The following is a 27629-nucleotide window of genomic DNA, read 5'->3' as shown; positions in this document are numbered from 1 at the left end:
AGGGAGGGAAGCCCTCAGCTGTGGATTTCTCACCTTTATCTGTCTGGTAACATACTCTTTGCTGATACTCAAGATTAATCTTTTCAGGCTTTACCCTGGAAGAAAATCAAGCAGTTTGTTGCCATCTGGTAGGCTGGATGGGTCACTAAAGGCAGCAAGTGGAACTGCTGCTATTGGAAAGCAGCAGTGCACTTAGTGTTCTGGTCATCTGTTACAATAATGAGCCAACAGTAAATGCTTCTCTCACTATTGTTATGTCCCATGAAAGTATGCCAGGGCAGGTAACTGACAGTGCATGGTGGATATTTTGATCCATTTCAGTTATTCTAAATTTTTTTAGGAATGTTTTATAACTCTAGGAATTAGACAACTTGTTCTGAAGGCAGCTTTATTCAATCATAACAATACTGGTGGCTTTGCCACTTTTTCAGTGGAAGAAAACTGTATTTTCCCTCCCTGTCAAGTCTCATATCATTGACATCCTGTCTTTTCCTTTAGATACTAGAGGCCTTTGCTGCAGAGGACAACCACTTCGTAAGGAATTGCAAAAGACTGATATCCCTAAGCAGTGCAGTGGCCACCATGCCCCAGTATGAATTCCGGCAAATCTGTGACACTAAGCTGGAGAGCATTAGCAGAAGGCTCACAAACTACCAAGAGGTACAGCACTACTAGTTATCGGTGAAGTCTCAAGACAATGCTTCATTGTGATAACTGGGTCTTAGTATTCTTTATTAATGGATCCAAACTGCTTTAGAGGTAGGTGTCCTAGAGGCATGAAAATAGCTCTGCAAGTTGTTGAAATTGCAAGTTTTGAGGAAAAGGGACCTTATCTGTAAATCACGCCTTTCAGCTTGTCAGAGCTGTGGTTTATATGTTATTGCAGGTTCATTTCCACCATATCAGTGAATAAATATGACAACAGAATGATCAGTGTCTGATTCAACATGAACATGAGTACAGTGCATCATAGTGCAAACAAACTGTGTGTGCTTTTTTGCAGTTACCTGAGCTGTCTGAAAAGAGAGTCCTAGAAGGTAGAGCCAATTGCTTTCATTTGTTGTTTTATGAGCTTTTTTTTTAATGTGTTATTCCAGCTGCAGCAGAAATCATATGATTCTGGGATAGGAGGCAGGAAGAGAAAAGGATTGTCTATATTGCATTATAATTTTTTGCAAGTGAAAGTAGCACATGCTTGCTTTATTTCTCCCAGTTTGCAGATGAATTGAAAACAAAGGTGAGCCCAGCCTTCAAACAAGCCATCATGGAACCACATACCCTCAACAGCATGGATTTCTGCCCCACCAACTGCCATGTTAACCTCATGGAGGTATCATACCCCAAAAACACTACCTCAGCAGGGAGGTCGTTCAGTATTCGCATTGGACGGAAACCCTCTATTATTGGTCTTGATCCAGAACAAGGTGATAATTAATTTTAAAATTATACTGATTTTATCTGCATAAAAAGTTATGTCTTTCCACTGCTCAGCAAGGTCAAAATAAGTTCCAAAAGTCTTTCTGGTATTCTTTTTTCCTCATTAAAATTTTATAGTAAAATGACAGCCTCCTTGTGTTGTAAAATAGCAGGGCCTTTAAGTGTGGGGAGGCTTCAGGACAAATGTTTTTACTACCTAAGCAGTGTGGTCATCTCTTGATAATTAAGTGTCCTGGAGTATTGTCTGCACTCAGTAGAGGTGACTTACTGGCTAAAAGAAAAATGAATGGGGGCTGATAGTAGTGCCAGTGCTGTGAAGAGAGGCTACGTTCAGGGGAAAACATGAGGCAATCAGATTGTAGTGCTGTTTTCTTTTGTCATTACTAAATAAATTCCATGCATTGGAGCTGAAAGTCTCTACTCTGTCAAGGGGATCTATTTTCTGATAAATAGCTGCTATGTAGCATTTGTCCTACAACCTGATTATTTGAGTTCCAACATTTCTTCATCATGATCTCACCTAATTCTGATTCATTATCTTGTGAAGGTCACAGTGCAGGAATTTATGCTTGGAAGAGACACAGGGAAATGTAGACTAACGAATCTTGTGAAGAATGGCATTGACTATTCAAGATGAGGTTGATAAAGAAGCTCTGCTTGCTTAAAGATATTAAAGTTCCATAGTATTTTTAATGCAAGCTAAGGTGGTTAGCAAACTACCGTACCAAAACTGTCAGCATTTTTAAATGAAAAGGAATTTTATTTATCTTCTGTAAGGACACATTCCTATTTCTTTTTATATACATATATATGTGTGTGTGTGTATAAATGTTTGTAAAGCTGGAATAATAACACAGACCAACTCCTGAGAACCTACATTAATTAACATTTCACAAATGCTTTTAGGTACTGTCCATGTTGTCTGTATGAGTATATGTGTGGACATTTGCTGTCCCTGTTTCCATATTTTAACCTGTTTCTGGACTGCAGTCAATTCAAAACATCTAGTGGGTATGCCACGAAAAAAAAAATCCCTCTTTTTTTAAAACAATATTTTTGTCATAGAATGTAATTATATAAAATGATTCTGTGAAATTTTATTTTTTCCTGTTAACATTTCACCTGTGCTAAACTGTCATTATTGAGATGGAGTGGGGAAAGTCATGAGAGCCATACTAACTAGACCCTTCAATGTTTAGTAGGTACCTTAAATCCAGTCTCATATACTCAACATTGCATCACCACTATGGCTGCACCATCCTGGAGATGTCTGACCCCAGAAGATGGAGATCTCGATGGTAGCTTTGGCCAGCAGAATGGAGGAACAATTCAGGAAGAAAGAGGACTCAGTTTTCTGCTGAAACAGGAAGATCGGGAGATACAGGACTCATACTTGCACCTTTTTAACAAACTTGACATTGCAGTGAAGGAAATGAAGCAATATGTCATTCAGATAAATAAGTGAGTAAAGAATCTCATGTGCACTGCAGAGAGCAGTTCTGATAAAATGGAGCCATTAACCTCAGAAAACACATTGTTCCTTCGGCCTCAACTGTCATACTCTTGTACTCACCTGTTCACACCTGCACTTGCATTACAGCTCCTCACTGGTTGTGTTAGACCTACTCCTGTGCAGATCCACCAATGTATATATTACTGTCCTGTGCTCCTAGAAGTCTGCCTGAATTCAACAGCTGCTGTTTTGCTTACTATATATTCCAATATAGGAATCTCTCCATACAGACAGAGTCCCTACCCTTGAAATTTTGTCTGTCACAAGGCAGACTAAGCAAAACTTGTGATTTCGGGCAACTTTCTCCATGGTATCTCTGTTTTCCTTTCCTCTTCTTGTCCTTGTCTTTTTCTCTTTCTCATCATGAGTCTCCTAGTAATCATGAAGGATTTGAGTAGCGCGTCTGTGTATTGTGTGTAACTGGCAGGGTTTTGGTAGCAGGGGCTGCAGGGGTTGTATGTGTGGGAGAAGGCTGTAAGCTGCCCTAAGCCACTCATTGCCACTTCCAGGAATCCCAGTAGCAAAAAAGAACAGCCCATCATACACCAGAACTTCAACTGACTGTAAAGCATGTGGAGCCTCAACTCAAACCTCTTTAAGAAAGGGCAGGAGCTGCTGGGTAGAGCCAGTGGGCTGAAGCACTGCCCCGGAGGAGAAACCCAGTGCCTTGGATGGAGAAAGTGAGGACTATGGCAAATGAAAAACAAGAGCCCTTTCAGGCCACCATGGGTGCAGTGATTAAGCTGTACCTTAGGGAGGCAGGGTACCTATGGAAACAGGACCTTTTGCCAACTGAGATTCATGGATGTCAACGAGCCCCTTTCAGAGCTCTCCATTTTCCATAGCTGTAGTCTATGTGAAATACTGGCAATGTTGCTTTTGATTTCACATAGTGAATTCCAGCCTTACTCCCTTTACTTCATTTGTGAGATTACCCACCAGTCCCTGACAACTGTATGTTTTACTTTTGCAGACTTTTGTCCACCATAACAGAACCTACAGAAGGTGATGCCTGTGACCCACCATCTACTGAGGAGACATCCCCACCTTCCCTGGGAACAGAAGAGAGTGATCCTGACAAAGCTGAGCATGGTGGAATCAAGAAAGTCTGTTTCAAAGTTTCTGAGGAGGACCAGGAAGACTCTGGACATGACACAATGAGTTTCAGAGACTCCTACAGGTTAGTCTGAAGGCTGTGCCACTTTTACCTTATTAATATAATGTTTTGAAGCTCTAATCCAGATATGGTTTCAACAAGCAGGAGGACCTTGTGTGTATTTTTACCTAAAAGCACACAACTGTCACATGAACTCTTGCTAAAATTATGCTGTAGCACCTGCAGCTCTTTTCTTCATCTTTGTCTGTCTCATTTTATCTCAATATTATAGTAGTAGATGACAAATTGATGGATCAGGATTCTTTTCTAGAGCGGATCATGCACTATTTACATACACAAACAGGTACATCTTGCGTGACTAAAATGGCCAGGTATCAGTCTGAATTTTCCAAAGTGTGGTATATGAGCATGAACATCCAGACTTGATGTAATCTTAATCTGAACAGTGTCTGTGCAGTAATGTCTATGAACAGGAAGCAATCAAAGAGTACTAGATTGTAAGTAGATTCCCCCAAGGTGTGTCTTCATTCCTGTTACGAGTGCTTTCTCTGAGCTTTTCTGTTTCCAGGAATTCTTCTGTTCTTGGGGTTATATGAACAGAGTTCCACATCAGATAAGAGGCTGCTGCACTTGCTTTATTTAACTACGACAGAATTCTCTACCTGGGGTGACATTTGTCTGGTTCTGAACTGTGCTGCTCACATCACAATGAGCACTATAGTTGTAGAAAGCACCAAACCCCATCAGATCTGACAGACTTTCAGTGGACACTGGAGTTTTGCTGATCTGATGACCCTCAGAGCAATCTTAAGATGTCCTGATTGGCTTTTTGACAGTTGTTGGAAGTCTCAGTTTAGGTTTTCCAGATAGACTACATCCAGCATCAGTCATAGTGCCAGCTGTGCATCCCCTAAGTGAACAGCATAGTTCTTTTCCCAAAGAAACATACAGGAATTAAACATCTAACTCTCTTGGTCCCTTGAAAATACCACCCCGGCCCAAACTCTCTTAAAGATTAGAACTAGTTTTTCTGAGTTTGATTTTTCCAGTCAATTATTCTGTTTTCCCTTGGAAAAGCATTCACTAGCTATAATTATTTCATTACATTTATTCCCATGGAGACACACAGCAAAAAACCTTTTCTCATTATAATGTCAAAATACTAATGCTTCTAGAAAATGGAATAAAATGAAATAAATAGGTCTAGTGTGACTTCTTTCCCTTTCTATATCGTATAGGTGGAAACTACAGAGGATCAGCAGAGTTTGCAAACTGCTTGGTCTTGTAATAGTCACTATTGTAAGAGAATGTTTCCTTTCAGTTCTGTACGCAATTTTCCCAAAAGTCTAAGACACTGAGAAACAGAAATGGACACTGAATTTTTTATTTTTAACGGACCTTTGAAACCACAAATGCAAATGTTTATTCAGGTGTCTCAAAGTCTTTTTTTCTGGGACATGATTAACTACTGCTTCTCCAGGAGTATTTGCTACCAAAGGAAATCTCACACTCTCCCAATCTGTCTGTCTTGGGAGGAAACTTCTGGAAACTCAGCTTTGGAAGAAATGGAACAACAAGTTGCAGTCATGTCTGACCATTGCAATTTTACATCCTTAATAGGCCATCTTTACATTTATAGCAGGGCCATCGGGCTTTGCCTGTACGAAGGAGTAAAGACACTTTACAGTGAGTTGGGAGGATCAGTGTGACCTGAATGAACGAGGTGCTTCCTGATGTAGTTTTAGGATCCGCAGTGCCTGATTCTTTGATGGTATAAATTCCTTGAATTTCCTCTCCCATCTCCAATATCTGTGCTACTGCAGCTTCAGTGTGTGCTGGAGTTGGATGCTGTAATATCCTGAGAATTGGTAACAAATGCTGAGTTTAGTGGAGATTCAGTCTCATAGATTTTAATGATTTCTCCCCTACTCAGTGCTCGTAGAGCATGTTTAATGATGTGACCCAGATGACATCCGTGGTGGGAAGTCCATTTTCATTATTTATAGGATCCAGGCAATATATTAAACATTGAGTGGTCACTTCAAATGGAAAAAACCCATCCTCTTACAGTGCCAGCCCCAGAGGCCTTGCTTAATGGTTGTTTTGTATCCAATTAGTTTTTCTTTTGTTTATATATATATAAAACAGAATTAGTTTTGGGGATCGCAGTGTTAAAACCAGAATGATGGTATATCAGACTGGGTGTAAGGACAGCTTTCTTTCAATCACTTTGCTTTTCTTTCTAGTGAATGTAACAGTAACCGGGACTCAGTGTTGTCGTACACCAGTGTACGGAGCAATAGCTCTTACTTGGGCAGCGATGAGATGGGATCAGGTGAGTACATGTGCAGGTCGTGTGCATATTCTCATACCAGACCCCTTAGCAGAGCTGATAAGCCTTTGCTGATTATAAGCACTTGCATGTTTAAGTTGGAAATGTGGTTTCTTCAAAACTAATCACAAGAACATAAAGATGGAGATTTGTTCTTTTTCTAATGAACCATAGTAAATTTAGAATGTGGAAGAGGTATTAGGCAGGGGTAAGCTTCTTTAGTTACTGGACATTTGCATTATATGAAAAATCTTGAGTATTTTGATCTGTGAATTAGAGCTAAAGCAGCAATCATTTTTCACCCACTCCAGTGTGAAGGTGTGCTTGTGTCATCTGTGGCCTCATCAGAGATTACGTCTGTGAGACAGTTAAAAGCTTTTCATCTTTCCTTTATTAGGAGATGAGCTTCCCAATGATATGAGGATTCCTTTAGACAAGCAAGACAAACTTCATGGCTGTCTGGAACACCTTTTTAACCAGGTATGTAAAGCATACTCTTACACAGAATTGCTTTCTCTCGTTTAATGAAATCGTATTTTGAGTGAAGGCAAACTATTTAGATTTTGGGGCACAGTGTAGGCAAGTATATTGTAGGACAGCTTGAGGAATGAATTTTGTCAACATTCAGGTTGCCTTGTGTGATTTAAGCAAGGTTGACCTGCCTTATCTCAGGTGCTAGACTAAGGGGAAAAAAGCTTTCATGAAAAATAGGAAAAGGTGAACAGAATTCTAATACCTTGTGTGATCTAAGTGGATCACATTTACAGATCTTAGGAGAGTCATCGCAACCTTAGCCAACAGATGTCTTTATAAACGTAGAGCACCAGAGAATTGTTTGGTATTATCTTTTATCTCATCAGCATGTAGATCATCATTGTGCAAAATGCTGTATTCAATGTGAGAGGCTCTTGAGGCCAGTTCATGGTTAGAAAGTCTTAATGCTATTTAGCAATGAGAAATCATTCCAAAATACAAATAGTGTAAGGGCTTTTGCATTTTCCCACAAGAGTTCTGTTCAGATTTTCTTCTGCAAGTCTTACAAACACTGACTGAAAACATTCCAATTACAGGTTGATGCAATCAATGCACTTCTAAAAGGACCAATAATAACTAAGGCCTTTGAAGAAACCAAGCACTTTCCAATGGACCACAGTTTGCAAGGTAAAGAAAAAGGTTGATTGTATTTAATAATGTGATTTGCTAGGACTTGAGAGCTTTGCATGAATGCACATATGCTGCATGACCACACAGAGTTACTGAACTATGCAGTCTGTACAGTAATGGCAGGTACCATGTCTGACCATCGAAATCTTGCATCCTTAGCAGGTCATTTTCACATTAATTCTGAAACACACAGAACACTTTTATATGCTGCTGAATACTCTCAGCTCCTCCTCAAGCCTCCAAATCTATCCTTTGATGTGAACACAGATATGTATCTCAAAGGGCACAAGGTGGAGATAGGTCAGATCCAAGGTAAAGACGAGGGGCTGACCACTGTAGATCTGAGGCACCAAAATGTTCTGCCTGGGTTTGCTTAATGACTTATTCAGCTTTTCTTCAGATGGATAATTGCCAGAGTAAACTCATCCTCACATGACACTTATTTTGAAAACTGATTCCCATAGAGCGCAAACAAATTACACCGTGTTTTCATTTCCTCAGGGAGTATGATGAGACTTTGCTCTTAATGGTTTTGGGGCCCAGGATGTGGTTTCTTCTGTCACTGAAATACACAGGACTTTATTTTCTGAACATTTGCTGCATTTCCTTTCCCACTTGAAATCTGAAATGTTTGCTACTATTCCTACTACACTCCAGGTGCTGTAGCCACACTCCCACCTTCAACAAGCTCTGTTTTTAAGTTACAGTTGCAAACTCTACAAGAGAGCTTTTTCTGCTTTTTTTTTTTCACTGACCCCAGAAATAACTCCTGTGAAGTTCTGTTACATGAATTCATCTCTACAAACACATTCACGTTTATGGAGAATATCTGTTAGTCTTTCCATGCACTGTTTGAGTGAAGTGAAGAAATAACACACACCCTGTGTTCACTTCCTTTATTTTATTTTGCTTAAACAGAGTCTCATTTATTAAAACTAGATTAATTAAACTGAGAGTCTTTTAGTTAAGTGCAGTTAACTGATGATCCCACATTCATCACACTACGGAGCAGACAAGCCCTGCTTGCATTCAGCTGGAATCCTGGACCAAAGCGTCTGTTTAATAGACACCTTTCAGTGATGGATGTAAATTTGAATGCTCTCATGTTTCTGTTAATGAGCAGTTATTTGGCACAGTTTTTTTTATGTTTCTCTATCTGCTTAGGCCTTTTATCACCAACAGTGGGGTATTTGGCTTAGCTACATAGCTAAATCACAGAGAATAAATCTTCCACTCTGTAATTAAATAATTAGCTTCTATCAGGTGAAAGAAAGAGGAGTATTTCATAACTTCTCATCAGTATTATGGGGTGTGACAGCTGCAGCCAAAAAGTTGATCTGATTCTGCATAGCCAGAGACTCTGGCTCTACCCGATATAGCTGCCTGCACATGATTAAAGGCAGAGGAAACAGAAGGGAATGCTGTGCTTTGTGAGTGGTGCAGAGCTCCCTTCGCTGTGCACATCACCCATGTACATAACTGCTGTGTTAATGCACAGTCCTGAAAACAACACTAGGAGACTGCTGATCAGGAGGTCATAGGAACAGCCTTTTTTCCCTTCTGTATTAGATTTACTTAAGTACCTTTTTCATTCACAGCTGTTGCTATTGATACTGTATCTCTGCTTTCATCTGTACACACATTATAACTCAAAACCACTATCAGCTACGTAGCATTTCCTTAATGACTAATAAACTCCATTTCTTGTAGAATTTAAACAGAAGGAAGAAACCACAGTTAGGTGCCGGAATAATATTCAAGCCAGCATTCAAGAAGATCCCTGGAACCTTCCATTGCGCATCAAGAACCTTGTCGAGATCATACAAAAACATGTGGAAGGTCTGTAAATAAGGAAAAATGTGTTATCGGCTTCAGGGAGTAAAGATCTTAATTTAGTCAGGTCTAGCAGTTCATTTTATCATTTCATCTCAATTTGTAATAAGGCTGTGCTGGGCTCTAGAGAAGAACAGGTAAAACAGGTTATTGTTTGTGGAGTCCCAGTGCTGTATGGTAAAATCTCACCTGTGCAGCAGTTCCAAAGAACTTTCTCTCCCTTATTTTATTTCAACAGCCCATTCAGACAGAATGGTATCAGACTGATCTATTTCCCTGTGCTTTTTAAAACCATTTTAGAAAATGGAGAGAGATGCAGGGTATATTCCAAAATGAAATGAATACTGATTAGTACAACATCCTAAACCATTGCGGTCTGGTTGAACTGGAACAGGACCTGAATCTGATGCAGTCCAATGCAAAGCACTGGACAGAAATCACATCCATAGGGGTTCATCTTGTATGTTCAATTTGTTTCCAGTAATTCATGGTAGTTAACAGAGCGTTTAGCCTGTAAAATTCTTTGATTTACACCTTGTTTCTTTTTCAGTCATTAACATGTCTGTGCAAGTAAGGACTACTAGAGTAAACAGAAATGGCCACGCAGGGGCCGGGGGTTGTGGGGAATGAGGAGACTGTTAGCCAAATGCAATCAAAGCTGCCTTGGTGTCAGCTTGACTTGAGCATTTCTCTTTTTTCACTGTTTTAGATGGGAAGAATCAACTGCTTTTGGCCTTGTTAAAATGCACAGGTAAGGGGTTTTGATCTGTTGCAAAACAACATTGTATACAGAGAAGTCCCTAACACTCAGTTTTACGTGCAGGCATGTGCATACATCAGAATGTTGTGTTTTTCCTTAGCATTTAGGTTTTACTCTGGCATTTTACACTAAGATTTCTCATGCTCCTCATCTAGGGCAACTTTTCCATGTATCTGACATCTGTTCTTCAGTTTACATTATTTACATTCACTGTAGGCTGCTTGTGTTACCTGGCTGGTTGCTGATGTTTCACAAACACTGTTTTTCTTTTTACTTTGTCTTTTTTTTTTCCCTTTGTACAATCCTCCTTCCCAGATGGCCATTATTGTTTCCTGCTGTGGTGAGAACATGCAGCAAAAATGAGACCTATTGCACAACTTTCTGTGAGACCACGGACTCTGTCATCTTTCCAAACAGAGCAGGCGTGTGAGGAGTTAGGATCGTGTATGGTGAAATTATAGCCAGGAGCAGGCTAAGAACCTGAATGTACAGGCAGCACCTAAATAGACTGTGGACATCATTATGTCCCTTGCCTTGAGAGCAGTCCTAAGCTCTCTGCCTTACTTCAGCAGTAGAGAGGTGTACTGCTAGAAGGATTGGTTGCTCTTCAGTTGAGAATATGGCCCAGGGCCTGGAGTGTATTAGTTGGTCTATTGTGTTCAGTGCTTTATAGAAATAATCCAGATCTTCAAAGCCTCTGGGTGATGTCTTCAGCTTCTACCTCTGGGAACGCTGCCTTGACAATGAGAGAGTGCTGTACTGCAGTGCCTGCTGGAGGAGCCCAGGGTGACTGGGAAGCAGCTCTTCACTTATTCATGTGCCTCTTTGGCCTGCAATCCCCTTAAGTGTGACGAGGCTGATTTGATCAGCATGTGGCTGCCTGGCAGGTGGACTGGAAGCAAAGTTAACATGGGAAATTCTCCCAGGAAACATAAACCAATTGGTACCGTATGGGCAGGCCCAGTTAATGCATTAAGCATATGGGAAGCCCACAAAATACAGATGGATGGGGGAAGATGAATCGCTAATAGCCCAGGAGAGAAGTAATGTCAGAGACTTTCTTTCAAGAATTCTCTTGCTTCTGTAAACATAAAAAGAAGGAAACCAGTCCAGATACGGCGCTAAGGAGTTACAGCTCTTCCCAGTCAGAAGAATGAGCGTGCAGATGGCAGAGGCAGTAATAAACAGTCAAGTGGACTAGAAAATTTTCAAACACGCGTGTACTCCAGCTGTGCTGTCTTTATCTGTACACCCAGGTCACACAGCAAGAAGAGGTTATCTGTTAGGTCTGTGCAAAGCAGCAGCAGAAGCCAAATGTCATGTACACGCACACGCAAACTGCTTCTTTGGCAGTGAGATTAAAGACAAGTATCCTCATGACTTCTTTATGCTTCTCTCCCCTTCTCTGGCAGATACTGAGCTACAGCTGAGACGTGATTCCATCTTCTGTCAGTCTCTTGTGGCTGCGATTTGCACCTTTTCAGAGCAGTTGCTGGCTGCTCTCAACTATCGATACAACAACAACGGGGAATACGAAGAGAGCAGCAGAGATGCCAGCAGAAAATGGCTGGAACAGATAGCAGCCACTGGTGTTTTACTAAACTACCAGTCTCTTCTCTCCCCCACTGTGGTAAGATGAAGAGTGGTGGCACCCTGGGGTCTGCTCACACTTGCCTGTATGCTTTGCCACTCACAGCACAGCCAGAGCCCTTCATTCTAGCAGCACGTTTAGACTCACTACAGCAACCTCTGGAGATCCCACTGCTGACAACCATGTGCCAATATTCCATATCCCGTCATTGTCATCTCCTCACAAATCCTGGACCCACTGTCACACTAGAACACTACAGGAATCTGTCTGCCTTCGTATTTGGAGTAGTGCCGCTGCATTTAGGAAGGTTTTATGGCTTAGTAGTTGGTGGTGCATGTGTGGCCTGCCATCTCCTGGTGAAAACACACATTTCAACAAATACCTGAAGAAGTTGAGTTCAGACAACATGAAAATCTAGGCTTTTGTTCATACACTGGACACTTTTATAGACTAGAGAGACTGCAGTCTCCCACTTCTGTGATGCTGGTGTTTGAGGCGCTGTGTCTAAGGAGAGGAGCTGGTCTTGCGTAGTTCATTTGCACCCTAATGAACAGATAAGCCACAGCTACAGTAGATAAGATACTCTAACTGTAAAAATGTTAAGAAAAAAAATAGCATAAAAAAAGACAAGTAGCTCTGACACTACAGAGAAGCAAAATTTATTTGGACTTTGTAAATATTGTAGATCAAGTGTATGGTTTGGTTTGGGTTTGTTTTTTTTTTGTTTGATTTTCAAATACAATCCAAACTATTATGTGTATGTCACTACTATTTCTTCACATTGTATGGAATGGATGGACATGTATTTTGCAGTAACTGATAGGCTGTTCTTCACATATTTAGGTACAGAGTAAAGTCTGGAGAGATATCTTCAAACTTATTCAGTCCTTTAACCTCTCTCCTCTCTGTGAATCCCATCAAATGACAGCTAAGCAAAGGGCAGCTAAACTTGTACCACAAAGTTAAAGAGCCATTAGTAATCACCTGGCTGGGATGGGGTTAGTGGGAAGCTCCACATTCTGCTCTAGGTCTCCTGAACTAAAGTATGTGCATAACACCTTCCTCCCATTGATCTCTCTCTCTGGCAAATTATAACCTATTTATATCTGTTTCACTGCTCTACAGAAGGAGGAGCGTACCATGCTGGAAGACATCCAGGTCACTCTGACTGAACTGGACAAAGTTGCCTTCTATTTCAAGCAGCTGGATGAAAGTCTTGTAGCAAGTGAGTATTCTCTGTTTCTTTGAAGCTCTTTTCTTCTTGTTTGTTTTATGGGTTAATATCCTCCATGATTATAAATCTAACAGACCATGTCAGACCTGGAGAGCACTAAGCAGCTTCTCTGAAGCACTGCTGCATTCCCTCAGCTTCTGCTGCAAACACACAGCATAAAGAGCAGGACTGACATCGTGGGATGCTGGTGGCATGTTCTGTGATTTGTAACTGTGGTCCGTGCCAGTGTACCTTAGCTGTGTGACTTGGCACACAGGGAGGTATGACAGATGAGGAGCAGTTCCTGACAGATGTTTGTAATTCACCACATTACCTGAGGCAGGAGGGGACTGCCTCTCCCCAGCTGTTGTGTCCTGTGTCCCACTCTGCCAGATCCCTCTCCATGTTTACTGGCTATGAGATGTCACAAAACAAGATGGGATTTTAATTATTAACCATGTTTATTGTATTAGCATCAAACATGGTGCTAGGTCATGCTAACTGTGTATCTTTTTAAGTATAATATTTCAGAGCCTGCATTCTGTCAATAAAGGCTCTTCCTTATTCATCTAATGGAGATGTGAAATGTCATTAGATAATCTAACAGACTCAGATAGCAATGGTTTCACATTTCTCCTGCTGTGGTAAAGCAACGAGTGTTTTATCTTTATTTCTCCAGATACTCATGTCTTCTACCACATCGAAGGAAGTCGTCAGGCCTTGAAGGTTATCTTTTATCTTGACAGCTACTACTTCTCCAAACTGCCTTCTCGGTTTCAGAATGGGGGAAGCTTGAAACTGCACACGGTGCTCTTTACAAAAGGTGTCTATAAGAAGCTTTCTTGAAAAAAAATAAGCTAACTGATGATGTTAAAAGGTTCAAAATAGTGACCATGAAGCTCTTAACATAATGCAGCTGAGAACTACAGACATATTTAAGAAGCAGATACTTCTATTCTAGGAAGACCTGTGAAGTGCTAGATTTTAGAATACAACACAGTCATGAGAAAAAAGATATGCCTGTTTGGGGCTTTTTTATGCCTTCCTGTAAAGATTCAGGCCATAAAGACATTATATTGGACTACGTGGACAATCTGATCTAGTAGGTATCAGGAGATGTTCCCAGGCTACAGAGAAGTGTTTTTTAAACACACAGTATGACAGAATCATCTGGGCTGGAAACTGACTTGATAAGCAAATATTCACACAAATACAATACAGGAAATTTCCTTCAAGGAGTTATTAATGGGGAGTAATTGCTTTTAGATAAAACTGCTTTCTGTGGAGCTCACCCTTGTGATGCTGCCACTATATTCTCATACTGGGAAATGCATTAAATTTATGCGGTAACAGAATCAGCCTCGACATGATCCAACAGTCATTTGCTGAGCAGTGGGATGATACAGAGATAAATAAATAACTAAAAAGAAAACTAATAACATGGGTTTAATAAAATGTTTTCTTCTTCAGCTCTGGAGAGTACGGAGGGGCAATCACAACCAGCTGGCTCATCTGTAGAAGAACTTCCACAGCAAATTAATAGTATTTCACTTGAAAAAGTGCAGCAATACTACCGTAAACTCAGGTATTTCATGCTTTTCCTTTGCCTTAAAAGACATTAAAAAGAACACTCCTTGCCAAGAACCTTAAAATCTAATAAAAGAGAGATTCTGTTCGTGATGGTTTCTTATAAAAATATGATTTTTGGAGATAGTAATTGTGTGGGAAACCTGTTAATTTTCTTCTCGTAGTTAAGCTTGTTCTGAAGTAGTGCATTGTACAGGGTGAAATTCCCATCAATTTTACCCACTAAAATTAGCTAAAATTACATAAAAAAGGAGATTTGGAATGCTTTAGTACAGACTCTGTAAATTACTGCAACCAAAATGGTTCAATAAGACAGCAGATCTTGAAGTACAAGATTTTTAGCATAGCCTTCTCAGATGTTTTATACAAGATAGCATACATATTGTGCTTGAAATGAGAAACACCAGTTTAATGTGGTCCTTGCTGGCCTTTTTGCAGGACATTTTACTTAGAGAGATCAAACTTGCCCACTGATTCCAATACTACTGCAGTGAAGATTGACCAGGTATTGTTATTGTGTTTATTTCTACAATAAATTCTCTCAGAGGAATAATACTTCTACTGTAAAGAAGTGATCTGAATTTCTCTGAAGCTTGGCTACAGTTCTTTGGTTTAGAAGATGTGCAGAACTTGGGTAGACACAAAGCCCTTAGGCACCAATAAGGCTCCACATCGCCCTGCCTGCCCCTGCTAAATACCGTATCTGATCCTAGACAGAATGAATTACTTTTCCTCTCCCACCAATGCATGAAAATGAACAAATATTCAATTTGCAAGTTATGCTTTGTTCACGGTTAGAGAAGAAGACAACAGAAAAATACTGCTTTCCTGGCATCTCATGTAAAGGCAGGCTGACTGGGGCAGGTGACATATGTGAATATATGCAAGGCATTACATACTACTGCAGGGAAGACAAAATCAGAGACCATATTTGCAATTGTAATTTACATTGTAAACAATTTATGTGATTTTGTGATAATTGCAAAAAAAATTGCCCCAATTGTTTGTATTTTTCCACTTACAAATTTCATCTGTGTTCTAAATAGCTGTTACTGTGTGGCAGTTACTCTTGTGTAGATTACTGTGCAATGTCTTTATAACTGAAGGTGTAAATAGGCCACTGATGCATTTTTTTTTTTAATTGCTTTGTTTAGCTCATTCGCCCCATTAATGCAATGGACGAGCTCTGCAGGCTGATGAAGTCTTTCATTAATACAAAAGCAACCCAGTCAGGATATTCTAGCAGTAACACATCAGGAGCTGGCCTGCTTCCTATATCCTCTGAGCTCTGTTACCGACTTGGAGCCTGTCAGATTACTATGTGCGGCACTGGGATGCAGAGGTGAGATCCAAGAAACCCACGTGTTACTGGTGTCCTTTCTAGAGACTGGAGCAATGTATTTGATTCTGTTCAAGGCAGTAGAAAGGCAGATTGTAAGGGAACATGATAAGGACTTAAATCTGCTGCCATTTTTACTTTGGAGTAGGCTGTGACTTTTAACACTTTTTAAATAATTACTGTTGACACACAAACTTTTTTATGTTTCAATGCATCAACCAATGCAACTGAGTGAGTGATCTCATTCATAGAACAGTCAGCACTGTGTTCAGTCACACACTGAAAATGTAGGAAGTTGCTCAAAACCAGCTCTAGACTCGTGGTGTGTGCAAGCATTACACACCACTCTTTTCCCAGTGTCTCAAAACCATTGAGTAAAGAAGAGATTTGTTTGTGAATAACTTTACATGAATCAATGCAGAAGAGCAGTGAAATGTAGCCTGGTAGTAATGATGCTGGAGACCCAAACAATTGCTGTGTCTGGGTGTAACGAGGCTGGAAATGCAGGACTGAGGTCATTTTATGGTTTTGTAAGTACAAAAGCTAAACCAGTAAATATGAGAACACTAGCTAACAGAAGTCAAGCCTAACGGGCAAGTGTCCTGTACCTGTTATAAATAGGGTACCTATTTATCCATTATGAAATATGATCTGTGATTTCATATCTCTTGTTCCCTTGTTCAGAAGTACACTGAGTGTGTCCCTGGAGCAAGCAGCCATACTGGCTCGAAGTCATGGACTTTTGCCCAAGTGTATCATGCAGGCTACAGACATAATGCGAAAGCAAGTAAGTGTTTGGCTGTGTGTCTGCTGCATGCTGTAATTTTCATTCCAGTAACATCATTGTACAAACACATTTTGATGTGGCACTGTATTTTGTGCTTTACAGACCCATATAGACAAACTTCTCTTAATGTCTGAATAGCTACACATATATTTGACAGGAACAAATTAATTCTGCATGTACAGCCATTACAGCAATTAAAATGTGTGCCTCAGTGTACGTTGTTTAAAGTGTGTGCCTTGATGGTTAGAAAGTAGAGGCTATGCAGTAGATTTAAGACAATTTCTGTATATAAAACCCCCAAGTCTCAATCACAGTGTTAAATAGTAGAAATTCCCTAGTGCTAGACAGCAGTGCTTGTAAAGTGCTTTGGGACTAATTCCATCTTTTAAGTAAACACAGATGACTAATGTATCCACCCGATGGATTCCAAATCTTCTAGAAGTAGTTAATGGATTCTCAAATAGAAACCATATTCCCATTATAATATTTTCCCCTAAGGATCAGATGCTTTACCCATACTGTCAGTACCATAAATTCTCTGTTTCCCTAGGGACCAAGGGTTGAAATCTCTGCCAAGAATCTCAAAGTGATGGACCAAATGCCACAGTGTGCACCTCGGTAGGTTACTGTGTTTTATGCGTTTTATCTGAGTGCTGGTTTTATGTTTCTGTAACAACGTGGAGTTCCTGTTGTAACCAAAGATCTCCTTAGTAGCGAGAGTGGGCAAAAAATTCCTGTTCTTCTTTCGCACTGTACTAAATAAGTGCACTGTAGATTGATCAGCTTTGCTGCTTACAATTTTCAGGTCATTAATATCAAAGGTTTCTGCATTTTCTGCATAAAATGTAACTCATCAGAGAAAAGGGTCTGGACTGTTGCTGTGAGTTGGCAAAGCCAGTGACTGACAGCCCTCGTGCTTAGAAAGAAAAATTCCTGAATGGCAAATCTGACTGCAGATCTGCAAAGATAATTCATAGGCTAGTGCTATTGTGTGTGGAGAAGATCTTGACTGTTTAGTTATGGCGGAGCAGGTTTAAGAGCAAGCACTTCAAGTCAGAGTAACCATGCAGTCTTGCAGCTCTAAGGAAGATCAGTTGCCCAGGGTTATATATATTTTTGTCTAGAAGACAACTTCACAAAGTGTGGTTATTTTGCCTTATTAATGTCTGTACGTTACTTTGGTTCCATTTTTATGACTGTAACAGCATGGTACATTCAAAAAGAAACAGCTTTACAAACAAATCATCAGAGGAGGCATTTCTCCTCTTCTTTATACACTCTTAATCGCAGTGACAAATTCCAGAACTCTTTCCTTGGATTATTTTGGGGCAATAAAGCCCAGATAGATGTGTTCCTACTGGGTTCCATCATCATAATGTGAAATAAAACTGAGGAAAGTTAAAAGGAGAACTGGTGAATTAATGTTAATTCTCAGGATTATATTTTGTAGCACTGAGGTTTGTCAGACTCTGTAGTAGCAGCCTGGAAAGAGAAGTTATAAGAGACTTGAGTTCATTCAAATGTAAAGTAGAACAAGCTACTACAGTCATGCATGGCAGAGTGACAGTCCAGAGGCACTTAGGTTTAACCACTGGTCTCAGTTTGCTAATCTTGTGCTTAAAAAAATTTCTGTGGATATGTGATTACTAATTTTAAAGTTTGTGCAGCCATGTCGATAAGCAAGGATGTTCTTTTATCTGCTTGTTATCCCAGTCTGTGTGAAAATGCTGAACTAGGTTTAAAACAAAAGAAACAGAAAAAGAGAGAAGGGACTGTCGAAGACCCAAATTGGGCCAAAGTTAAAAGGAAATGAATGAAAGTCTCAAATAGTATTTAAACAATGATTGTAAATACTTCAGTTAATAAATCATTAGTGGCACTTCTTAATTTGCAATTATTAAAATTAAAGATAGTGGTATTCTTGAGATTGGATTACGTCTAAAGCTTGCAGAATGATAAAGGAGAAGTTGACTCCTACATGCTATGCCAGTAAATATGTGTTATCATCCATGTGGTATTTAATACCGTACTCTTCATCTGCCTTAAAGACTCTATAGGTTGTGCCAGCCACCTACAGATGGGGATTTATAAAACTGAGATGTGTCTACATTGACTGCAGCGTTGTTAAAACATTCAACTACGAGCAGCCCTGTCTGAGGACCTGGCTAACGGACACTGATGGTGCTGAAGCAAGAGACAAAGAGCTATTGCTTGGGTTTAGCAGGAGATGAACCTGCTGGACCCAGGCACCAAGAATCTGCCTTTGAACTCCTGCAGCACGTGCAGGGATTCTTGTGTTTCCTTGACTTCTTGAAGACATTCTTGAAACAAACACCCCAGAGCTAAGGTGGATGTTACTGTCATTTGCTAGATGCCTGGAAAAGTGACAATTACATTTCAAGAAAGCGCAGTTTTACTGATGACTTCTTTGTGCTGCCATCTAGAAGTTGTGGACTTCAAGATACGGACTGGTTAAGAAAATCCAGAATGCCACGTATCTCTCTCCCTGTACTGCCTCTGGCATCCGTTTAATTGCCAGCATAACTTTGGTCAGTGTCCTTGAGCAGTAGCTTCATCAACACCACTTCTTCATGAACTGACCTGCACTTCTGAACAACAAATAGCACAATCTATAGCTTATTCAAATATGAACATAAAGAATTTCTTCTGGAGTAATTTTCCACTTCAGCCCAGTGAGAAGCAATCTCTCTATGCTGCAGAGTATACATTCCACAATACTTCTTAACATTACTTCATTTTACTTACTGTAGCTTTCAGGTTTTTGATTAACTTTTTATGAATGCCCTATTCCGTACTCTGGAAATACAGTGCTATTGAAGAGGAGAGCGTTGGAGTGAAGGATTTTAAAGCAAACTTTACAAAGGAAAAATACAATCTTATAATCTGATTATTTGAACAGATGTAGTTTTTAAAACAGGTCAGAAGAACTATACTTATTTATGTGGAGCAGAATATGTGTTTTCAATCATGTTATTATATATACAAGATTTAAATAAAAAATATATTGTTTAAAATGGGACCAATATGCTGGCAATTACACAGCTACTCCCAGTTTACTGAAAAAAAATCTACATTATTTAAAAATCTGTCAATATTTAAGTAGTCTTTAATACAGTTATTAAGATGTTCTAGGGATGCTTTTAAGTTAAAAGAAAAAAGGAATCATGTATATAATGTACTTTATTTTTTTCTTGTTTGAAAAATTGTTCTCCATTCTGTCAGTATTATCCTAAGCACAGTAATTTTTTTCCAAATTACTGTCTGAAACTAATTGAAACACGTCAGCAGTCTCAGGACAGAAATAATGTTCATTTGGAGTGAGTGCCTTAATCTGACCACCCATCCCTAAGGAATTTCAGTTGTAGCAGGTCTGGGTAGGAGGGTGTACAGGAAACTTACCGTTCCTCTGTTTCTCCACAGCCTCCTTTAAAACAGTTCGTAGTTTGGAGATCCAGAAGCTCTTTGCAGTGATGTATATTCTAGAAAATAAAGGTTTGGGGTTTTTATTTGTGATGTTGTTTGTTTTTTAGCTGGCTTAATTTTATTTTATTAACATCCAAACCAATTCAAAAACTAAAATTAGACTTTTTCCATTTGGATATGAAGGTCTCTTAATTTTTTTAATTGACACTTCCACACAAGATGGCTTATGACTAGTTTGGGGTGTAGATTGTTCTGAACCTTGTTTTTTTTTTCACTCCCACACTGAAATAATTTTGGTGAAGGGCTGTTTTGTTTAATCTCTTACTTTTAACTGTTTCCTCTGACCTACAGCAATCTGTTTCAGGGAACCAGGACAACCCATCAGTCGCCAGCTGTCCGATACAGGGGTTTGTTATGAGTATCCATTTTGTACTGCAGACAGATGAGCAGATCATTATTTCAATGCACTTTTTGTTAATTTTGGAAGAGTTATTCTTGCCATTTGCTGTTTGAAAAGGAAATGGATGTTTCTTTACTGAATCCTCAACTTAAAATGTACTTGGTATTATAAGAACTGTAGCAACACCCAAAAAGAAAAAGAACACATATGCCAAGATCCTCACTCTGTCCACATCAGCTGTGTTCAGCCGGACTGCAGCAATTTACGCAGCCTGGTGAGGGTCCTGGCCACACTTACACAGTCACTGTTGTAAATATTAAAGATGCAGAGGAGAAAATCTAAAAAGGGCATTTACACTGTGCACTGTTTTACATTGAAATGTATATGTTATTCTCATTGAAACCATGATAGAAGTTTTTATTATTAAAAGTTGGTTTATATTATAAGGAAAGAAGGTATGATCTTATTTTTCTGTTATACCCTTTAGTTGCTTAGCTCTCTGTGTTCTGCTGAACAGTTTAAGTTCTGATATTTGTATGGAGCAATGAGGAGTCAGAAGTTTAAACTGTAAGGGACAAGTTGTTTTTGACAGCAGCTCAAACTGGCATTGTAGAGCTAAACTCTTCCTGTTTATGCAGTGTTGGCTACAGATGTGGTTTCACTGCAGACTTCCTATTAAAGCAGAAAAGAAAAACTTTTGATGCTGTAAAATTGCAGGGTTTGAATCCAGTGCTGGAAAAAACACATTCAAATGGAAAAATAAAAGGCCAGTGCACAAGCCAACCTGCAAGTAAAGAGAGTAGATGAGGTCTGCAGAACTTCTGTGGCTAAAAACGAAGTAAGAATCAGGTCTGCCACAACCGAGCAAGTGCAGATTTCATAGATCTGGAGCATCTGATCCGCTGGAAGTGTGGAAAATATGGAAAACACAGTCGAGATGGAGAAAATGGAAACCAGCATTATGATGATGATGAGGTGTGTAAGCAGCTGGCTGAAGGCAAGGAGGCAACACTGAAAAGAAAGTGGGGGTTGGGTGGCAGCTGCAAGTGGAATTTCTTATGTATCAGCCTTGTAACTGAATTTGCTCAGCACTTTCATTAATTGCTGAAGCACACGTACTACGAGGCTGGGGTTGATGTTAGGTTGGGAGGCACTGATCTAGAGAAGGATCAGGGTACACAAGAAAAAAAAAAACATGGAAGACTTTGAGCACTGAAGGGGATGAAATGAATGGGATGAAATTTTTTACAGTACAAATACTAGCTATTGCACTTGAGGCTAAACAAAGTATTTTGCTATATTTCTTGTTAATTGATTTGGTTATAGAGTTTGACACAAAATGACTCAGATGCAATTTTATAGAATCATGAAAGCTCAGCCTGCACCAGGAGACAAATTTCCAGTTGGGATGGAGAAGTATTCAAGCCACGGTGTGGAGGCCAAATAATTAAGTGACATTGTAGTAGCTGGAGGTTGAGGAAAGATACTAAAATGGTATCAAGAAGGTGGATACAATTCTACAAGGTAAGACCAGGAGTGTTTGATTATTTTGCTTAAGCCACAGTATAACTGATGTCTTTGTAAGAAGATAATAATGAGAAAGGTAAAGACAGTTCAGTCTAAACATAAATACAGCCACAAGGAAGAAAAGAAGTACAAGCAACCAGGGATCAGTAGTGGCTGAAAATTGTTCTGCACCCTAGAAACCATTTCTTTCCCAGTCAGGCTCTGACAAAAATAACTTTTACAAAGGGGCTTGTAAAAGCTGAAGCAGTGGGGCCTGGAGTCTCAGGGCAGAAGGTGGCCCTGCCCAGGCCAGCCCCTGCAGCTGCTGAAGCTGTAGTTGGCTGACAGGAGATGGTGAGAACAGTCCCGGCTTTATCCAGGGCTTTTGCAAAGGTGGAAACTGCTTTTCAGTTTAGGCCTCAGCTATCTGTTGGCATTAGACATTTTCATATTCCAGTATTCATTTGCACACTGAAATACTTGGATTTTTAGATGGCAAACCACAGATTTAGTCAAATATAAATCTTATTTCCAATTAGAATAAACATTGCAAAGAAAAATCCACCTGGACTCTGGCAAATCCTTTTTGCTCTGTCATATTTTCTTATCAGCAAATAGTGCTAACTTGGGAATATTCTGAGCACTAATTATTGCATGGTTCTAAAGTGATTTGGAGATGTAAAGCACTAAGGCCTAACAATCAGAATTTCAGTGTTGCAATCAAGTGTACCAGCAGAAAGATTTGTTGGTACCTGGACCCCAGTCAGTGGAATGGGTTACGTCTTTGTATTCTGAAGCCTGCACTGGCTTCAGTGCTGAATTAAAGCTGAAGGACCTGATTATCTTAGAACAATAGCTTCACTTTTCATAGCTAACCTTTCACAGCTATTTCTAGATGAGCTAAGACCACAAGATTAAAATCACTGCACTAGTACAATGCCATAGAACAAACAACTAACTCATTGAAGAGGACAGAGGACTTCTGAAAAGCCTCTATTTTTGCCCTTTTTACAAAGGGTAGGAGTGGCCACAGTACTCTGGCCATAGGTCAGACCAAATTTAAAAGGCTTTTAAAAGTTAATTGATGAGCAGCTATAGGAGCTCAAGTAAGATTGCTGTGGCATTACTGCAGTTACAGCTCATTTTGCACCTACAATCAATTACCTCATCTGGGCAGGGGGGCAATTCTGAAATGACACAAGTTGTGGAGTATGTTTTTTGCATGAAACAGAACTTTTCATGGTTTTAGGAAAACGTTTCAGAGATGATATTTTTTTTATATCAATTTATAGGATTGGCATTTTCAAATGTTTTGTAAAAAGAAAAAATGTACAGAATATTTGAGAGGGTTTTTCCCGTTAAGTTTGAGGGATTGCAGTGTACTAGTAGTGTTATATTTTTCTTCGTGTTTCTGTATTTTTAACTAAGCACGTGTATCCTGCATTAAGATAAAAGTCTTAATATAATTTGTTCAACTTTTTGTGTTGTATTGTCTAATCCACATTGTCATTTTAGCATTTCTGATCTGTATGTGTTTGGTATGCTGCATTCTGTATAGGGCACGAAGTAAAGAACTAGATCTCTTTCCCCTCCTCTGCAAAAAGAAAGACAAAAACTAGAGCTAGGAAAATGCATTGCTGCCTTTGATTCCCCCAACTCTGCATCTACAATTTCCCTTCACCCTGAAGCTGAGACAGGTCCTGACTTTTCCCTGAGTATTAAACTCAACTTTTTGTTTTCTGTCTCTTACTCAGAATACCCAAATCAGTTACAGCTTTTACTTTTCCATGGGGCATGTGTTGCTTCAAGTGCATGGCAACCCAGCAGTGAGAATGAGGAAGGTCTGGCCAGCCAGCCAGACTTACCTCATCACCTCACTCTTCTCCTAAACGCCTCTTGCCTTTGATACACTCAGCCTGTCAGTGCTGTCAGCTGTCTCTAAAATGGGATCTCTTTATTTTCCTATCTATCCAGGGGCTTACATGTAGGGAGACTTTCCACTTGCTGAAAGAATCAGCTGAAGAGATTAAATCTGCACACCTGAAAGGGTTCAATAGGTTTCCATAAAAAATGAAGGGAATAACATAAGAGTTAAATCACTGCATCCATGCTGTGATCAAGATACTGTGATTTGGGCCTCCTTCTCTCTGTAGCAATAGAGAGAAATATGTCAAGTTAAAGAACAGTTTTGTTTGTGGCTTCCTGTGCAGTGAGAAATTAACTTCTGTTTTGTCCCATTATTGCATGTTGAGATATATTAGGGTTTGGTTCTTAGGCAAAAATCACCCTGTCAAATTCCCCAAGTCCTCAAACTCTTAATAGCCTGAACATTACTATCAGGCAAGGACAAGCCTCTAGTTTTTAACAGTGGGTTAATTTCCACTCCACTTGCAAGAAACTTAAAGAAGTGCTACTGGTTCAGCAACTCCTGAACAAGAAACCTGTTTCAGCCTTAAAAGAGCTGAATTTATCACACAGGGACAGAAACCAAAGAAAAACAAACCAAGCCAACATGCCATAGATAGTAGCAATTATGGGCTACTCTCCAAGCAATATTTTATGCTGGTGAAAATGACAAAAATCAGAGAATGAGGCAGTTGGTGCATGTCTCCCCTCTCAATAACAAGGTATTCAGAGCTGTGTGATCACACCTTAAGTTTTTTGAGATAATATTCTGTTTCAGAGGCTACTTCTCCTACATCAGAGAAAGAGGAAAATAAGAAAAATAGGCTAAAATAGGCATGAGGCAGTCAAAGTAAGAAACAGATCTCAACTACTAAGCTTTCCTTCTGAGGGTGATGCAGATCATGAAAGGAACACTGGAGGAGTCTTACCAAGTGCATTAAGATCCCTAGCCCAATGTTTTGCAACCCACCAAGATCCCAACATTTCCCACTTACTTTATCAGCATTGGCTTTTATAATGTCCTGTCCTTTTCCCTGCTGAATTTGACTGGCTTTCTTTCCAGCCTGCTTTCATCTTGGATCCTAAACACCTGGGCAATCAGCTAGTCACTAGAGAAGGAATTAACTGCTTTCTCACTGGGAAACAATTGAGATGTCTGCATTTTTTTTTTTCATTTTACTGTTCAGGAGAGATGAGAGGCAGCGACTGTGACTGTGCCAGTTCTTTGCCTTTGAGTCCTAACAGCATGGTCAATAGCCTGGACTCATAAACTGTCTTGAGCAAAGAACAAATAGCACCAGGGAATCTTCAAGATGAGAACTGGTAGTAGTACTCCCAGTACTAACCCCATCCATGGCTTACATAGGAGTGATATGAAGTAAAACTCTTCTGCCTTAGAACAACAGGGCAAAAGAGTAAGTAATCCCTGTTCAGAGCAATAGGAACTATTTTTAGAAAGTCTGTAACAACTCTTTTTCCTTGTTCAGCTACCAGTAACAGTGGCTCTCCCAGGGCATGCTGCTGCTGCTGCTGCTGAGGGTGCCAATGGCACTGCCGAAGACCTGCTGACAAACCCAGTGTGCTGTGCTTGCTGTCTGCCCTCAGCTCACCAGCTGCTGTGATCATCTGCAGGGAGACAGCTGCAGCCCAACCAGACCAGGACCAGGGCACCCCAGAGACCATCTGCTTCCAAACTTTCCCTGCAGGGAGACCCAGACTTTAAATCTACCAGAACAGAGGCTGCCCACCTCCTGCAGGCACAAGTATACGGGAGGAAATTCTGGGAAGAAGACCCAGTACTTGTCCCCTTTGCCCAGTCTCCACCTGGGCACTACATTATGCTGGGCAGGTTTTCTCTACAGCTGACATATGGCCTTAATCTTCAGTGTTATTTCCAATTATTTTTTTTAATCGTTGTCCTGTGCTCATTAAAAAGCTGGGAGTACTTTTCAGTGATTAACTGTTTTCATCTTACGGATAGCTTTCTATTCAAATAAATGTCTGTCTGTCGTGTATGGTTGTTCTGTTTTACACTGACAGTTTAACTAATACATCATGATTTCTCCCCATTAAGCAGCAAATAGCAGTTACTCCAGGCTTATCCATTGGTATCTACGCAGCTTCAATAAATCACCACCCCTCCTTTCCCCCCCATTTCAGGTCATTACATTTATGCAGAGAAAGGTGATGTTTGGACAATGTGTGCACTGCATTGAACATCTCCGTTTCCATTTTCAGTTGTATTATCTTTATCCCAAGGTCTGGTGAATGGCTGGCAGCATTTTGAGTCAGTGCAAAATAATACCTTCTCTATGGAGCAATAAGAACAAAGATTACCTTTTTGCTGGTTTTCATTCACAATTTAAACGATTCCTTGACAAAACTGTAGTTCTGTTGATTTTTTCAATCACAGTAGCTGTGTCCAGTTCTGCCTGTGATTAAGATGGATTCTCTGAGGAGTAAAAAGATGAGAAGGTTGAAACTGATAAGTATAAAAATGACAAAATGATAGTACAGCCCCTCAAGGTGGAGTCCTGATCACCTGGGACTTACAAAGGACACAGTTTGAGTGAGCAAAGTCAAGCTATTGAGTTAGCTGCAGGGATGAGGGGTAAAATCTATGGGTCGGACTAGTCAGTATGTTAGACAATGGTTATAATGATCCCATTGGTGCTTAAGAACTATCAGAAAAATTACTGATATAGTAATGTAATTTTTCTTGATATAACTACAGGACCATTTAGCCATTGGGTTAAACTCTGTGTAGTTACATAACAAAGAGCTAGCCCTTTCCCAAAGGAATTTGCAATCCAGAAGTTGGTATTCTCCCCAGTTCCTGACGAAGGAGGCTGGCTAGTATAGACAAGCTAGACAAAGCCCCCAGGGAAACCCCAGCTCCTAGAGTTGTAAGGCTGTACATTCCAGGGCCAAATCCTGAACAAATTGCTCAGATTCTCTATCCATTTCCAATTTAACTGGAAAGGAAACAATAAACCTCCTGGTTCTTACACTTGTAAACTGACCTAAGCTGTTCCCTGTCCTGTTCCAGTTTGTCTCAATAACGCCCTTTGCTGTAGGATACTTTTTTTTTCAGCTTACTCTCCTATTGCCAGTAATTAAAGGTAGTTAGCAGCGCCCTGGCAAGTGTAAATAGCAAAGAGCTACAACTACTTTTCCAGTCAGCGTGGTGAACCGCAGCTCAGTACAGCTGGTTTTTCTAAGTCAAAGCTCCCTCAGAGCTCTTTAACAGTCCCTTCTGGTAGTCATGATTCACCGTTTGAAAAATACTCCTCCATGCCAAAATAATGACTCATTTTGCAAAATGTCAATTAATGCCCTGCAGAGTCTGCAAAAAAATAGGTCTGGTTTTAATGAATTAGGATTAAAATTAGTAATTAATGTTTGAATCAAGTGATTATTTTCTTGATCCTGCTTAAAATTAAATTTGGTTATAAGCACTTTGAAAGCAATGAGCAAGGAACCATTATTATTTAATCAGCTTTAAATTACTTACATAATTACTTACATGAGTGACGTATTTTCATCTTGAGATAATTAAAAATAATTAGTATGGCTTTATCACAGTTTTAATGTGCAAAAATCAAATTCATATTATTAGTGGTCCTTGAATACTTGTTTTTTTGATGGAATTTATCTGCAAATTAGTGCACGGAAGTTAATGAAGCTATCATATGAATGCA

At 39.8% G+C, this 27629-nt stretch overlaps 1 protein-coding gene across 1 annotated transcript in view; it reads left to right on the top strand.

Annotated features, from left to right (window-relative positions):
- Window positions 1-19007, top strand: part of LOC104529650 (phosphatidylinositol 3,4,5-trisphosphate-dependent Rac exchanger 1 protein-like) — a 68641-nt gene extending 49634 nt beyond the window's left edge. The window contains 18 exon segments of the mRNA XM_029086492.1: window positions 499-660; window positions 1214-1424; window positions 2640-2898; window positions 3924-4130; window positions 6314-6402; window positions 6797-6879; window positions 7470-7560; window positions 9274-9402; window positions 10106-10147; window positions 11569-11786; window positions 12873-12972; window positions 13640-13783; window positions 14431-14545; window positions 14986-15052; window positions 15702-15889; window positions 16571-16673; window positions 17224-17291; window positions 18722-19007. Of these exon segments, the coding sequence (XP_028942325.1) occupies window positions 499-660; window positions 1214-1424; window positions 2640-2898; window positions 3924-4130; window positions 6314-6402; window positions 6797-6879; window positions 7470-7560; window positions 9274-9402; window positions 10106-10147; window positions 11569-11786; window positions 12873-12972; window positions 13640-13783; window positions 14431-14545; window positions 14986-15052; window positions 15702-15889; window positions 16571-16673; window positions 17224-17291; window positions 18722-18764 (2319 nt within the window). The 3' untranslated portion in view covers window positions 18765-19007.
- The last annotated feature ends 8622 nt before the right edge of the window (window positions 19008-27629 follow it).

Source organism: Antrostomus carolinensis, unplaced genomic scaffold, assembly GCF_000700745.2.
Source record: "Antrostomus carolinensis isolate BGI_N321 unplaced genomic scaffold, ASM70074v2 scaffold17148, whole genome shotgun sequence".
Classification (NCBI taxonomy): domain Eukaryota; kingdom Metazoa; phylum Chordata; class Aves; order Caprimulgiformes; family Caprimulgidae; genus Antrostomus; species Antrostomus carolinensis.
The sequence above is the reverse complement of the archived record's forward strand: the minus strand, read 5'-3'. Positions and strand labels throughout refer to the sequence as shown.